The sequence below is a fragment of the Canis lupus genome, chromosome 10 (assembly GCF_011100685.1).
Source record: "Canis lupus familiaris isolate Mischka breed German Shepherd chromosome 10, alternate assembly UU_Cfam_GSD_1.0, whole genome shotgun sequence".
Taxonomy (NCBI): domain Eukaryota; kingdom Metazoa; phylum Chordata; class Mammalia; order Carnivora; family Canidae; genus Canis; species Canis lupus.
Window position 1 is genome coordinate 27525050 of NC_049231.1, and position 16446 is coordinate 27541495.

A 16446-nucleotide genomic window follows, 5' to 3' on the forward strand; every position below is an offset into this window, starting at 1 on the left:
AATAAAGTCTGCGTCAGATGACTTCAGTATTTGCAGGCCCCCTCCAGCTCTCCACCTCCCAGTTACAGATGTGTTTCCATTATACATTGTTTCTGTTGTTTTTCTTTAGTGTCATGTAGTATCTCCTCCTGTGCTTGGTGAGTTTTGATTATGTGCTGGACCTTGAAGCCTGGCTTAATGTTTCTTTTCTTTTCTTTTCTTTTCTTTTCTTTTCTTTTCTTTTCTTTTCTTTTCTTTTCTTTTCTTTTCTTTTCTTTTCTTTCTTTCTTTCTTTCTTTCTTTTTTCTTAATGTTTCTTTTGTGTTTGCTTCTCCCACGTACTTGGGAACATTATCAGTGAGGGTGATTTCAGTCCATTTTCTGGAACTGCAGAAATTATTTGGAGTTGAGCTACAGTCTCTGGGAGGGTCTGTCTACTGTGGATCAACTTAGGCCTTAGTTCAGGACCCCCACCCACAGTAAGAGGGTTCATCAGAGCCCTCCCCTGGCCTCTGATCCCTGTCCCCCAAGCCCATGAGGTTGCTGATGCTATGGTATATCCCTCCAGCCTCTCAAGTGACAGCAGCCCTAAATACCAGGCTCACATCCTGGGTTTCCATAATCCTTTCCAACCTGACACTTCATCTCTATCTGCTTAGGTAACCAGCGCCTCAAGCAGATGCCTTTTACATTTTGTCCAGCATTTCTAGTTGTCCCTAGGAGGCAGTCTGGTTCACATTACCAGGTCTGTCCTTGTGGGAGTGGAAGATCCTATTTTCTTCTGGGTTAGTCTCACTAGCATTTAGATGCCTGATTACACTTTCCCCATTAGCTACCTCTGTTTGCTCCCCTCTGCAGCAAAACCCCTCACAAGTATCGTCTATACTTGCTTCTCCAATTTCTTACATCCCATACCTTCTCAGACCCTCTCCTGTCAGGCTCTGGTTCCCACCTTTCCACCAAAAGTACTTTGTCAAGGTCATTAATGTTTTATTAATGTGAGATCCAGTGATCAGTTTTTAGTGTCCTTTTTAGTGTCATTTGGTGTTATAATTTAGTTGTCATTTAGTGTCATATCTGACATGGCAGCAACATTTAACATGAAGCACTCTGCGGTGCAGAGGTTGGCGAGATGAAACAAAACCAGCCAAGGAGAATGAGGGAAGACTTCCTCCCATATCCTCCTATGTTTGTTTGTTCTTTAGCACTTACTCCCTGGCGGTTTGTTTATTGTACTTTCTTATTTTGATTTGTAACTTACGCATTTGTTGATCTTTCCCTTAAGAACAGGGGCTCTAGGAAGGCAGGGCGTGTCATCTGTTTTGTTCATTGATTTACCCCTTCCATTTAGAACAATGGCAGGTGCAGAACGCACTCTCAATAGAAGCTTACTAAACAATTGCACTCTCGGAAAGAATAGATGAGCCTTGTTGAGCCAACACTTTATGAGCACCACCTCGGCTAGACCCTGGCTGGCCCTGGGTCTTCCATTTTGAAAGCCCTGGTCAGACCTTCAAGAATCTTCAATGTCAACCATCATTGTTATTAACTGTTTTTTTTTTTTTTTTTTTTTTAAGATTTATTTATTTATTCATGAGAGACACAGACTGAGAGAGAGAGGCAGAGGGAGAAGCAGGCTCCTCACAGGGAGCCCAGTGCGGGACTCGATCCTGGATCCCGGGATCACAACCCGAGCCAAAAGGCAGGTGCTCAACCGCTGAGCCACCCAGGCATCCCATGATTATCTGTTTTTAAAGTACTATTACAGGGCAGCCCGGGTGGCCCAGCAGTTTAGCACTGCCTTCAGCCCCGGGTGTGATTCTGGAGACCCGGGATAAAGTCCCACGTCGGGCTCCTTGCATGGAGCCTGCTTCTCCCTCTGCCTGTGTCTCTCTCTCTCTCTCTCTGTCATGAATAAATAAATAAAATCTTTAAAAAAAAAAGTACTATTAATTGGTTATCCCATCTGATCCTCGTAGTACCTCTGTGAGGTGGGTGGGACAGGTACAAAGAAGTCTCTTGTTTCAAATAAGGCTCAGAGGGATGCTTGGATGGCTCAGCGGTTGAGCGTCTGCTTTCAGCTCAGGGTGTGAGACCAGAGTTTCAGGAACAAGTCCTGCATTGGGCTCCCTGCGGGGAGCCTGCCTCTCATTCTGCCTGTACCTCTCTCTCTGTGTTTCTCTTGAATAAATAAAATCTTTAAAACAAAACAAAACAAAAACAAAAATAAATAAATAGGTCTCAGAGAGGGAAGACATTTTTCCAAGGTCACACAGCAGCTTAATTGCAAACTTGGAACTTAAACCCAACTCTTTAGAAATGAACAAGGTTTATGATGATCATTCTTTTCCTTTGGGGGAGTTAGAGGGCAAAGACACCATCTTACTGGTTTTTCAAAAAAAAGAACCCCACAAGTTTTTTCTCTGATTATAAAAATTATAATCATTATGAATGAGCACCTGGGTGGCTCAACTGGTTGAGTGTCTGACTCTTGATCTCAGCTCAGGTCTTGATATCAGGGTCATGAGTTTGAGCCCCACATTGGGCTCTGCACTGGACATGGACCCTACTTAAAAAAATAAAAATAAAATTACATAAATTCATTGTAGAAAATTCAGAAACTTCAGGAACAGATAAAGAACATTTCAATTACTGTGCTACCATGTACATTTGGACATATTTTTTAACACACTTTAGATCGCATTGTATCATGTAAGATTTGTATCTTGCTTTTTTATTTAGCATTACAAAATCACATTTCACTATTCTTTTAATATTGCATCTTAATGGTTGCATAATATTCCATGACATAGATGTGCCACAGTTTAGATCATATTCCATTGCTGGACATTTAAGTTAAATGCTTATTTACTTCCTGCTGTGTGTGAGGGCTGAGGACTTGAGGCTGGGGCTTTCCAATTTCATAGTCAAATTAGAAAGTGGATATGAGGGCACTTGGGTGGCTCAGCGGTTGAGCATCTGCCTTTGGCTCAGGGTGTGATCCTAGGATCCTGGGATCAAGTCCCGCATTGGGATCCCCATAGGAAACCTGCTTCTCCCTCTGCCTATATTTCTGCCTCTCTCTGTGTGCCTCTCATGAATAAATAAATAAAATCTTTTTTTTTAAAAGAAAGTGGATTGACAGGGCTTTGTTAAAATAAAATGTAAAAGCATTATAAAATATGCTTATTAAAAAAAAGGGGGGAAAGAAAATCTTTTTAAACAAAAATAAAATCCTAGCTCCGTTTGGAGGTGTGTGTGTGCACACGTGCCTATGTTTGCTTGCAGTGGGGAGTCCAGCTGGAGTGGGTCACTGCACGGCCAGAGGCAGGCAGCCACCTGTGTAGGAGACCCAGGGCTTTTGACTCCAGCCAGGGTGTGGGCCAACATGGCTCACTTCCGTGTCGTCTTCTGTGTCCCCTCTCTGTAGACTCTTCCAGCTGGAGACAGAGGCGGATGCCCTTGTGAACTTCCAGCAGTATTCTTCGCAGCTGCCGCCCTTCTACGAGAGCTCCAAACACGTCCTGCACACTGAGGTCCTCCAGCAGCTGACCGACCTCATCCGCAGCCACCCCAGCTGGTCGGCCGCCCACCTGGCAGTGGAGCTGGGGATCCGAGAGTGCTTCCACCACAGCCGTATCATCAGGTGGGCCAGGAGGGTGGGACCCCTGGGAACCATGCATGTGCTTCTGCATGTGGATGGGCAGGTTCTGGGGAGTTTCTCCATCCTGCCTCAGTTCCCCTCTATAAGGTCAAAAGTTGCCCCGTGCCTTTGATTAGAAAGAAACTAGTGTGTGGCCTCGGAGAGGGAGCCTAGGAATGCTCACTGAAGCCAGGAGGAGAAATGTGGTATTTCTGGAGGGCCCAACAGGTGCCAGGCCCATGGTAGTCATTTTATACCCACCATGAACTTGAATCCTTGCAACATCCCCCAGGAAGTGTTGTCCTCCCAGCAAGAGAGGTTGTGATCCATGCTAGGTCACTGCTAGAGAGTGCTGAAGAGGCCTCAGATCCGTGTCTCTTTACAGAGATCTGGCTGCCCTCCTGGAGGCTGGACCGCTTACTTTCATATGGCCCTTCAGCCAATACTTACGTCAGTAGATGTGCCCTCAAGAGGGGACTGTGTGGGCCCTGTTGCAGGAGTCTGGCTCACCTGCTTGCCCTGAGGTGGCCACAGCTTGGTTCTGCTCCCAAGACCCAGGATCAGAAATCCTCACTGACCTTTATAGTTTTCAGGCCTGTACTTGGACATTGTGGTGTTTAACCTCCCCACAGTTCGCCCCTTTTCTAGGGCAGGCATTATTGTATTTGTTTTTATTTTTATTTTTTGTAGATAAGGATATTGAAGCCCAAAAATGTTAGGTGAACTGCCTGAGGTTAATGAGATTTCTGCCTTCCTACCCTTGGTTTGCCACCCTGCCACCCACTTCACACTGGCATGCCCCTAGGAGCCGTCTTGTACAGGTGTGCCAGTGAACAACTGATAAAATCACACCAGTCACAGATAAATTGTGAATCCGCCCTAAGGTTGAACCAGCCAGCCTGAGCATGGCATGGATGCTCTCAAGTGCCAGCCCACTTCCCTCTTCTGTGCCCAAGTTTCTCAGCACCCCTCCTTCCTGTGCCCATCCCCCACCCCCACCCTCCGCAGCTGTGCCAATAACAGGGAGAATGAGGAGGGCTGCACCCCCCTGCACCTGGCCTGCCGCAAGGGTGACGGGGAGATCCTGGTGGAGCTGGTGCAGTACTGCCACGCCCAGATGGATGTCACTGACAACAACGGAGAGACGGCCTTTCATTACGCCGTCCAGGGTGACAATTCCCAGGTGCTGCAGGTGAGCTTGTAGGGGAAGGTGGGGCGCAGGGTGACCAGATCTAGCAACACCTTGTTGTCGTCATTTGGTCTTGAGCTGCTTCCTGGAGGGTGTACCCTCCTCTCCCCTCTTCCCCTCTCTTGCTCGTCGAGGAGACACATCCTCAGCCACTGTGCTGTGGCCACCCTAGGGAGGTCCTCCATCCCACCAAGATAAACCAGAGGCCCAGCCCAGCCAATCAGTTTGGTTTGGCTTATTCCAAGGCCCTACTGAGCCCAGCCCTAGGCTGGGTGAATTCATTTCAGCCCTGCCTAGAGAGGCTTATGGTCCACTGGGACCTGAGCTTAGCTCTTTACAGGTACTCCAAGCTCCATCCGACCTTAGCACCAGATATACCCCTGTGTAGATGTTTGATTATTTGGCTGAAAAATGAAAATAAAAATTGTAGACAAGTAGATGGGAGTGATGTCATGAAAGGCTACTTTATGTATTAGATGGAAAAGACAGACTACCAGACAGTATTTGATTACCCAGAGCAGGAAGATTCTTTTAAAGGTCATGTCCTTCTCTGCCCTGGCATCAGAAAGGAACTACTTTCCAGAAAATATGCGTTCATGTCTTATGATTGGCTCACAGGGAAAGGACTTCCACATGCACTGTTCGTGAACTCCATCCTTCCTGAGAGCCGGCTAAGTGCCCAGCACAGTGCCCCACAGAGCCTGCCTCCGTGCAGATGGCACGCACACACTCTCTTGTCAGTAGCTATCCTTTGTTGCATGCTGGTCTCGTGTCTGGCCCTTGACTGTTGTGTGTGCCAGTTAATTCTCAAAATAGCCTCTGTGGGTGGAGTCATTATCTTCTCTTTGGCAAAGAAACTGAGTTTCTGGGGCGCCTGGGTGGCTCAGTGGGTTAAGCGTCTGCCTTGGGCTCAGGTCATGATCCTGGAGTCCCGGAATCGAGTCCTGCATTGGGCTCCCTGCTCAGCAGGGAGTCGGCTTCTCCCTCTTTCTCTGCTCCTCCCTCTGGCTGTGCTCTTGCTTACTTTCTTGCTGTCTCAAATAAATAAATAAGATCTTAAAAAAAAAAGAAAAGAAAAGAAACCGAACTTCCATGAAGTTAAGAAATGTGCCCAAGGAAGAGCAGAGCTGTGCGTGGTGGGGCTGGCCCTTGGGTCGGGCCTCTTTGCCATGTCTCCAGCCCATCAACAGGCCCAGCTAGGTCCCCTGGGCTCACAGGAGTTGGAGCTAACCTCTGGAGACAGCAGTTGGTGGACTTGTAAGCTGTCTCTCCCATTAGAAGCCCTGGCCTTGCTGTGTCCTGGGACCCAGCAGGTGGGACCCCGTGGTGACTGGCCACTGGGCCAGGAGTGAGGACAGAGCCTCCCCTTAGAGCTGGTGGGCCTCAAGTGAGGAAATAAAACCTTCTGGCTCTCTTTGTAATACTGTTTTGTTTTTTTGTTTATTTTCATGCAAAAGGTGTGAGACAGGACCATGGGCAGAAAGAACTACCTGGTTTTGTTTTTTAATTGAAAAAATAATATGTGAACCTAGTGAAAAGAAATTCAAGCAAGAAAGATGAAAATACGATGAAAGTATACAAGGAAAAGCAGGAATTGCTCCACCCAGACCCCCAGTGCCCATCTGTACAAACAACCTGATTTTCAGTTTCGTGATTGGGAAGGTTTTTGTATGAACCACAGCTGTGCCAGAGCAGCCGCCCCCCCACACCCCCTCAGCACTGGCATAGCTGCCATCCTGCTCTCCTGTGCACCTGCTCTCTCTGTTGCCTCCCTTGTCCTTACCCTGTTCTTGCACAGTCCGATCTCCCTTCCCCTTATGTGGGCAGAGGAGACTGCCATGGAGGGTGTCGGGGAGGGTCGTGCGGGACTTGTTGTTGTCAGGGCCCAGCCCACCCCAGTGTCCTGCTGTCAGCTCCTAGGGAAGAACGCGTCAGCCGGCCTGAACCGAGTGAACAACCAGGGCCAGACCCCGCTGCACCTGGCCTGCCAGATGGGGAAGCAAGAAATGGTCCGCGTGCTGCTGCTTTGCAATGCTCGGTGCAACATCATGGGGCCCACTGGCTATCCCATCCACACTGCCATGAAGTTCTGCCATAAGGGGTAAGGCCTCACTCCTGCACCCAGTCTGCTGGGCCTCTGGCTTTCATGCCTAGGGGAGCACTGGCCTCTACAGGGTCATTAGATGTGTTTCAGATTCTTGTGCCAAGGGCTGACCTGACTGGAGGAAGGTACTTGAATGTGTAGTAGATGTGAATCACAGTCCAGAAAGTCAGCTGTGCAGAGTGGAACTTTAAAATGTTTTCTGCAATGCACCTTAATTTCTGGCCACCACCTTCCCTCTCCCAGACTAGAGAAGAACAATCCAAATCTTCCCTGGGGTCTCTCCTTTCCACCTCCCCCAAGTGGTCCTCCTATGCTGGAGTCACATGTAGCCCCAAGGAGGGGCCCAGCTGACCTGGGTCCTCTTCCACCCAAGCCCAGCAGCTCAATCTGAACCCCTTTCATGACTATGACACTGCTCTGTGGCTTCTGCAGATTCCTGGCTTGAAGCCCAGGAATGCTTGGTAAAGTGGCCCAGGGCCCCTTCTGCCTAGATGTATCCATCCTTCCTGGGGGGTGGCACTGCTGGGACACAGGTCCTTGGCCCATGCCTTAAGGAGCTCTGGACCACTCTCGCATTTCTTCCTTTCTCCCCAGACCTGGGAAACCCTGGTCTCAGGAAAATTCTCCATGTGAAGTGTGTGTGTGTGTGTGTGTGTGTGTAGGGTGGGGGTGTGATAAAAGAAATAAAAGGAGGGCAGCCTGGGTGGCTCAGCGGTTTAGCGCCACCTTCATCCCAGGGCGTGATCCTGGAGATCCGGGATCGAGTCCCACATCAGGCTCCTTGCATGGAGCCTGCTTCTTCCTCTGCCTGTGTCTCTGCCTCTCTCTCTCTCAATCTCTCTGTCATAAATAAATAAATAAAATCTTTTAAAATAAAAGAGAGATGAAGGGGTGCTGGGGTGGTGCAGTCAGTTGGTGCTGATCAGGCTGGGGAAAGAGCAGCACAGAGGGCAGTACACACATGGTGGGTGGGGTCTTTCCTTTTTCTGGAGTCCACACCCATCTTGCTGGCCCCCCTGGCATGGCCATCCCCTCAAAGATCTAGTCCAGGCTTGGACCAGCCCACCTTTCTGTGATCCTCCCCAGCATAGCCAAGGTGGACTAGAACTTTCAGGAAAACTTGACCAAGTGGTTGGAGATAGTACCAACACCCTCACTCCCAGTAGTCATGTTCCGTGGTTGCAGGTTGCAGCCTGAATGGACACAAGTGATGAGTGATGCTCTTTTAGACCTGAGAGGTGCCATGGCCGCCCCGCTCTGGCTCAGCTCCAGCCGCCCCAAGCCTTCCTGTCCAGGGGCCTGGTAGTGCCTGGGTCGCTTGCTTCTTAGACACCTCTAGCCACATGCCTCTTGGCCCCTGCCAGGCCTCCCCTGAGGGGCTGGTCCACATCACATCAGGGATCATGCACATAGGACAACGTGAGTGGCCTCGTACCTGGGTTGTGCCCTACTATCGCACACAGCCATGTCCTCCCAGCGCCCCAGCGAGGACCTGCCTCTGTCACCACCCGGTAGCCAGCACAGCTGTGCTCTAGAAATCTCAAGCCTTAGGGTTACAGAAAGGCTCTGTCCCAGCTCCAGTCTGTCAGCCCCTCAGCTGACCTTTATAGAGCTGGGTTTGGGCCTGGGACTTGACTTTCACTTTGTAAAATGTCTTCAAGGTTTATTAATATTGTAGCAGGTATCAGGATTCCCTTCCCTTTTTTTTTAATATTTTTTTTTTTTTATTTATTTATTTATTTATTTATTTATTTATTTATTTATTTATAAGATCTTATTTATTTTTTTGAGAGAGAAGGAGAGTGAGCACAGAAGGAGGGGCAGAGGGAGAAGCAGACTCCCCGCTGAGCAGGGAGCCCAACTCAAGGCTCGATCCCGGGAGCCAGAGATCTTGACCTGAGCTGAAGGCAGGAGCTTAGCTGACTGAGCCACCCAGGCACCCCCTCCGTTCCTTTTTAAGGCAGAATTCTATTCCATGGTATGGTCAGCCACATTTTGCTTTTCCCTGCATCTCTTGGTTTTGGCCCAGGTCATGATCACAGGGTTGTAAGATTGAGTCCCAGGTCGGGCTCCATGCTCAGTGAGGAGTTGGCCTGGGATTCTTTCTCGCTGTCCCTGTGCCCCTGCCCCTGTTCTCTCTCTCTCTCTCTCTCTAGTAAATAAATAATAAATCTGTAACTACTCTGCCTGTACTTCCTGCAGGATGCAGGCCACTGCATGAAGCACCAGCAGTAGATGGCTGGGGGACAGAGGGTAGCCATGTGCCAGGCACAGAAATGAAATGTCTTCTCTCCTCTAATACCCACCAGTCCTGTTAGGACTGTGCCCATGTTGCAGGTGGGCTCAGCCACGTCCTAGAGATCACCAATAGGAGGCTGGGGCTTGACCTCAGGCCTACCTGACTTGAAGGCTAGCACCACTGAGAATGATCGTTGCTGATTGGAGTTATCAGGGAAGGTTTCCTATGCTGGCTGGTTCTGTTGCAACTTTATTTGCAGAAGCTCTTCCTCACCAGGAGATGAAGCCCTGAGGCATGGCCTTTCCCAGCTCCAGGCCACCTCCCTCCATGCCCATGGCTTTCTATACCGGCCCATGGCTCCTTTCTCTCTAGGTGTGCTGAAATGATCATCAGCATGGACAGCAACCAGATCCATAGCAAAGACCCTCGCTACGGAGCCAGCCCCCTCCACTGGGCCAAAAACGCTGAGGTAGGCAGTGTCTGAGGACATGGGGTGGGTAGTCAGGGGCGGGGTTCCAGAGCCCCTTATTCCTCAGCTGCCTGCAGGAAGGAGGCTCCTGAGATGACTCTGGGATGCTGCTGTGGGGCTTGGTCTCATAGTGATTCCTCAGGGGGAGATGACATCCTGGTGTTGCTCTGCTGATCACTGGCACCATGATGATGTTCCCTCTGTGGTTTCTTTATGTATGGCCTGCCCCGGGAGGTGTGAAGTCAGCGAGGTCATGTCTGAGAAATTCTTTGTAAATTGTCAAACAGAAGGTGGTGTGATGCTGCTGCTGCTGACTGCATCCACAGAGAGCCTGACTGAGCAGCTCTTCTGAGGCTTCCCTAAGCCAAGCTCCACCCCCTACCCCAGGAGGATGGAGACCTCTGGTCTCTCATCACTAGGAAGCAGAGCTCCACAGTGTACTGGGTGCCCCAGAGACTGTGGTCTGTTCTGAAATGTGATGGGCTAGAAGGGAGGAGATTGCCAACCTCCGGCACCTTCTGCCTGCCAGAGGTTAGCCGCCAAGTCAGGCCCTTTTGTGTATGCTTTGTCATTCATTGTCACCACTCTCTGAAGTAGGGACTTGCAGTTCTATTTTCACAGAAGACAAAACCGAGGGAGCACCTGGGTTGTTGCAGATCAGGTCATGATCTCAGGGTCGTGAGTTTGAGTCCTGTGTTGGGTTCCATGCTCAGTGGAAAGTCTGCTTGGGATTCTCTCTCTCCCTCTCCCTCCGGCCCTTCCTCTGCCCATGTGTATACACACACACTCTTTCTCTCTCTCTCTGAAAAGTAAATAAATCTTTTAAAAGAGAGAGAGAGAAGTCTGAGTGCAGAGAGTGCAGTGGCCCACCTAAGCTCAGAGGACTGGGATGAAGTGGGGCTGAGCTTTGGGCTCAGGACTGTTGGCCTCCAAAGGCCAGACTGCTCTCCATGTCTCAGGCTGCCGGGCACAGGGGTGCACGTTGCCCAGGCCCAGGGAGGGATCAGACCCTTACAGGATCCCAGGGTAGGTTGCACGCGAGGAGTGGGAGCAGTTCTGGGAGTTTGTGAGATGCATGGGGTCCTGTTAGCTCCAGGGAAGAACCGGGAAGCCCCTTACAACAGTGAGCATGTCTTCAGCCTTTTGTCCTCTACTTCTAGGGGGTGGATAGTGTGGGCCAAGGTCTAGGGGTCCCCCCAGAACTGGGGCCTGCTGCCTGAGTTCTTCTTGTTGCTAAGAGCTTTCCAGAGGCCCGATCCCTGCAGGCATCTCAGGGAGCAGGTGGTGGCCCCCCGGGTGCCCTGAGTGCCCACCCATTGGGGTGTGGACCCTTGTCTCCCACAGATGGCCCGCATGCTGCTGAAACGGGGCTGTGATGTGAACAGCACCAGCTGCGTGGGGAACACAGCCCTGCATGTGGCCGTGATGCGCAACCGCTTCGACTGTGTCATGGTGTTGCTGACCTACGGGGCCAACGCCGACGCCCGCGGAGAGCACGGCAACACCCCGCTGCACCTGGCCATGTCGGTGAGCCTGCCAGTCACTCCCCTCCTGCCGTGCCCTCTTCCTTTCCCCGATGCTGGGAATCTTACCTTCCTAGACTCAGCTTAGATCCTTGGGCACCCCAGGAGGAATGTCCAGATGACCCACCCAGTACCGGGTACCAGTGGGCATCCCTCAGATGTCAGTTCTCCTCCTCTGCATTATTAGGGGAACATACTCATCTGCATGTTGTTCCTATCTCCTGAGGGGGACTATAAGCTCCCAGAAGGCAGTGTCTGCTTATACATCTTGGTGACCCACAGTAGGTGTTGGCCACAGTTTTTGGGTTATTATAGAGCATAGCTCCTGCCCTTGAGGCCCCTCGAGACAACTAGAGTATGAACACAGTAAATGCAGGGGAGGGAATGTTATTCTGTTACTGACATATGTGTACATATTCCATATTTCGTATTCTGTAGTAATACCATGTGTACGTAAGTATGTTCAACGGATCTAAAAAAAAAAAAAAATCTCCAAGTGATGGAATTTGAGAGAGGCATCTGGTACTCTAAAAGAAGTAGATTGAAGACACACTCAAAGATATCCTGCTTTATACCAAAGGCCATAGCTGTGGCAGAGACACTGTTGCCTGGGAGGTGGAAACTGCAAATAAAACTGTGGCCATTTTTAGCACTGAATGAGCCCTTAGAATGATCTAGTTCATCAGTTATCAAAATTTTGGGTCTATGTGGTATTGAAGATCCCAAAGATTTTTCTTCTACATGGATTGTATCCATCTATATTTATTAGATTGGAGATTAAAAGCAAGCACTTTTCAAAATATTAATTCACTTAAAAATAGCAATTCACCAAGCACAGTCTAACCAAAATAAATAACATTTTTATGAAAAACAATTATATTTTCTGAAACAAAAAATAATTGAGAAGAGTTGGCCTCGTTTTACATTTTTGTGAATCTTTTTAATGCTCGGCTTCAAGGAAGACATATTGATTCTCCCAGTCTTTCGCTACATTTATTGTGTTGCAATATGTTATTGAATATATGTTGGAGGACTTGAAGAAAGTCTGGTCTCACATAGTTATGTCATTAGAAAAGATACACAGTTGCACCTTTTCAGAGAATCATGAATATTCTTCAGTGCACCAGAACTGGACAAGGGAGTTTCTGACAAGTCAATTCCAAGTGGGCCCTTAACCATCTCCATGAACTCTTCACACTTGTTACACTAAACACTTGGTTCCATTAGTATCTTTTGTACTCACATGGATCTTTTATGTAAACCACGCATGATTTCAGGTCATCCTTGGAAAATATTGTCTCACTGTGTATATGTATAGAGATGTTGACCCATTTCATTCTACGGTATCAAACCCCACATTTGTAAATATCCCCACAGATCTCATCAGAAGAGTCTCTCAGTGTTGGGAAACTGTCAAGCCCGTCATGGCATATACAAGTGTTCTGGAATTCCCATTTTTGTTTGCAAGCTTGAATTTTAACATTGGCACAAAATATTGTCAGTTGTTTTTCTTGAAGTGCTAGACTCACTGCATTCATTTTTGAGAACATGTCTTCTGAATACGCATGGCTGGCCCATCATCGTTCGTCAGTCGTGATCTCAAGTAAAAATGGCATTCCAAGAAAAAAAGCATGACTCTGCTCACAACTCAAACAATTGCACCCATGCTTTTCCTCAAGATAATGGTTGTGCTTTAATATGCCACAGAAATGCCTGTGCTTTCTCTCTATATTATGACACAGAGTAGACAATGTCAAAATTTAATAAAATTAATTATTACTGCTTCATGAAAGACATTCCTCAGGGAAATTGGCTTTTTAATTAATTGGTTGATTTCTTATTGTGAACAAGTGGCAGAGAGGAAAACCACAGTGAGTAGTAGTTTGGTGCTGCTGTCTTGCAGCTTTATCCATCACTGTTCATACACCATTGGTGCAAAAGTCAATACAATGCAAAAAGCAAACATCTTGATTTTTTTTTTTTTTTGTGAAAGCAAGTTGTTGTTTATTTCTTTTTTTTAAGTAATCTGTATGCCCAACCCAACATGGGGCTCGAACTCAAGACCCAGAGATCAAGAGCTGCACACTCTTCTAACTGAGCCAGCCAGGCGCTCCTATGAAAACAGTTTGAACCTCATGAACCTTCTGGAGGGTCTCACATGTTCATGGGAACCACAGATGGCATTTTGAAAACTGCTGTTGTTTCTTGTTGCCCATACTTTGGGTCCTTGCAGATCAGCCTCACAGTCTTTGGCACATTCATGAATCACTTTTATAATTACATCCTTAATCATTTCTTTAAGTTGGTTTGCTTTTAAACTTACTTAAATTTATTTCAAAGGAAGTGTTTTGTCACTACTGAAAATGGCAAACCAGTGACACAAAAGAAAGGCAACCAAAACAGAAATTCGTAACTGATGATTCAAGCATGCATGCATACTCGTGCTCATCTCAGTCCTAATGTATATGAACCACTATTTGGAAAACTGCATTCTAAACCCATCTCTTCATTCTCTAGGCAAGGGAATTAGGCCGCGGGGAAGAGGGAGGTGGTAAGACCAGAGCTCCGGTCTCCAGGTAGCCAGAGTATTGGTTTGTTCTCGGAAACCGTGTCCATCGCCCCTCTGCCCAGTTGCCAAATGTTAAATGCACGGTGCCCCATGGAAAGAAGGCCGCCATCAGGGAGGACATGTGCTCAGTTACCCCTCACAGATGGCACCCTAGCTATGATGGACAAGACAGCCTTCCCTCTCCTTGCTCATCCCTTGCTGCTGCTCCTGGAAGTGATCAGCAGCTGTCCCTGGGGCTCCTGGGGCAGGGGTCATAGATGCGTTGCTTCCTCTGAGAAGTTGCTGGTGGGTCTGGGGTCTGGGGTGAGTCACTTCCAGCTTCTTCCTGGGTTATTAGGTGGGTGGGGGACCCAAAGGGTTCTAGCATCTTCTCCCAGGCCCAGAAGAGGCCCACCGAGTTGATGGGCAAAGTGAAAGAGGCTGGCACCCTTTTTTCCTTCATTTCCTGAGCTGTCGTATTTTCCCCTTACTCCATGCCCAACAGAAAGATAATGTGGAGATGATCAAGGCCCTCATTGTGTTTGGAGCAGAGGTAGACACCCCAAATGACTTTGGGGAGACTCCTGCATCCATAGCTTCCAAGATCAGCAAACGTAAGTGCCCTGCACTCCTGACTAGAGTTGGGCAGGGGTGGGTGGGTGCCTGCGCTGGGAGGAGGGTGGTCCCAGCCATCAGGCACCAGCATCCTGTCTGTACCCACCTTTCCCTTGCTTCTTGCCTAGTGTTTCCAGGAACACCTGGGGGGCTGAGAGGGGAAGTTTTCTTTGCCTAAGAAAAAGGGCCATAACCAGTGGGTGGAACCCACGAAGGGGTTTGCCAAACCGATGTCTTCTTCCCATCCTACCTCAGAGTGCCTAGACTCCCAGGGAGGTGGGTGGGATACGTACTAGCATTAGCCAGTTCCTCATTCCTAAAGAGTTCATGGGTGGAACCACTTGCAGGAACAACTGAGGGCTGATGCATGCACTGTGCCACACAAGTATGCATGCATGCCCTTGTGCACACACGCATGCTGCACGCACTGCATGTTCACTTGGTGAGCCTTGGCATCAGAGCTGGAAAACACAGATCCACAGATCATCCTCAGTAGAAGCCTGGGCCCCCTTCAGGGGGTTTTGGGGAGCTGGGGAGGTTGCTGTGGGTGTGTAGTTGATAGCGTGCGAGTGCACATGTGTGCGCTACTTGTGGCATCCTTTTTAGTTATCCTATTCATTAGAGGAGGGCAAATGCCCCCAGGCTGGCTGGTCCCTTTTGAGCTCTGGAAAGGACCCTCCATTCAGCAGTTTTGAGAATTGCTTGAACAGAGAGGCGAGTCCTGTTTTTCCTTTCTTAATTAGATTTTTAAAAATAACTTATATTAGATACAATTAAGCCCAATCTTGTTTTTTGTTTGTTTGTTTGTTTTTAAGATTTTATTTATCAGAGAGAGACAGAATAAGTATGAGCCAGGGGGAGTTGCAGAGGGGGAGGGAGAAGCAGGCTCCCCAGTGAGTAGGTAGTCTGATGCAGGACTCAATCCCAGGACCCTGGGATCATGACCTGAGCCGAAGGCAGATGCTTTACCGACTGAGTCACCCAGGTGCCCGGGAGTCCAGTTTTCTTGACTGGAAGTGAGGGGAAAAAGGGGGTCCCCAAATACTCGAACTGGGCAACCTTGACTTCCTTCCATATTCTGTAGTCGACCTCTGTGCCTTCCTAGGCCCCAGGAAGCTATTTGGCTGTAACAGACTGGAGTTAGTATGTCTTGCCAGGGTGGGGTTGGGCCTCCGGGGTACCCAGTTCCCCTACATACCCAGGCCACCTGGTAGATAAGAGAAGGGACCATGTGTGGAAAGGAGGGGCCTCTCACATGCATGTTGACATCATTTGTGATCCTGTACCATCTCCCCCACCCCAAACCATGACTAGTTGTCACCAGGAAGACGCTCTTAACTCTGCTGAGAACCGTAGGGGCCGACTACCGCCTCCCACTTACCCACGGGGCCCCCTCGGAGCAGTGCTCCACTACGACACATCAGTCCTCCTCCCTGGAAAGATCTCAGCCCCCGCCGATCAGCTTAAACAACCTAGGTAGGCCTCTCCCCTGCCATGCTCCTCCTCTCCAACTGGTCCCTAGGTGCTGGGATCAGAGCAGTCCTGATCCAAAGGAAACAGGGTCCAGGGTAGAAGTTATCAAAGGGAACAAGGAAGGATGGGGCAGGATTTGTCAGCCTCTGGAGGCAGCCAGACACCCACAGAGCCCAGAGGCCTGGGGGCCCACCAGCTAATGGCCCACAGTCCATGTCCCCTGGGAGAATGCCCTCAGCATGGTCTTAGGTCTGGGCATCTGCAGGGCACCCATGAGGTGTGCACTTGCATGGCCTCTTCTTGTGCCCTGCCCACTCAGGGTGGGCAGTGATGAGGGCTGCTGGGAGACCCAGAGCCCCTGGCCCTCTGGCTCCAGTGAGGAGTGTTTCTGCCATGCTGTGGACTCTGTTAGGTCTGGGGCCTGTATGTCCCCTGCTGACCCCTTTGTGACCTACAGGTTTTTGAATGTGGCCAGGCAGCCTGCATCTGCCCCTGTGTCCTTGGTCCCCGTGGAGGTGGCCCTCAAGCAGATGGGGTCCCTTATGTGTGCTTTTTGTGGGCTGGCCAAACCAGGGCCCTAGGCTATTCTGATATCAGAATCCTCTGACCAGGGCAGTCAGACACCAATCCTTGGCAAGCTGTGGAAGCAGACCAGCACGTCTAG

General features: G+C 49.2%; 1 protein-coding gene across 6 annotated transcripts in view; it reads left to right on the forward strand.

Moving 5' to 3' along the window:
* PLA2G6 (phospholipase A2 group VI) overlaps positions 1–16446 on the forward strand; it is a 60192-nt gene that overhangs the window by 25468 nt on the left and 18278 nt on the right. For 5 of the 6 annotated variants that reach the window (XM_038550611.1, XM_038550610.1, XM_038550614.1 and 2 more), the window contains 7 exons: positions 3410–3625; positions 4631–4814; positions 6725–6912; positions 9527–9623; positions 10968–11150; positions 14200–14308; positions 15624–15785. In XM_038550611.1, coding sequence (XP_038406539.1) covers positions 3410–3625; positions 4631–4814; positions 6725–6912; positions 9527–9623; positions 10968–11150; positions 14200–14308; positions 15624–15785 — 1139 coding nt within the window. The remainder of the gene's footprint in view (positions 1–3409; positions 3626–4630; positions 4815–6724; positions 6913–9526; positions 9624–10967; positions 11151–14199; positions 14309–15623; positions 15786–16446) is intronic. The other variant, XM_038550615.1, reaches the window with a different exon arrangement.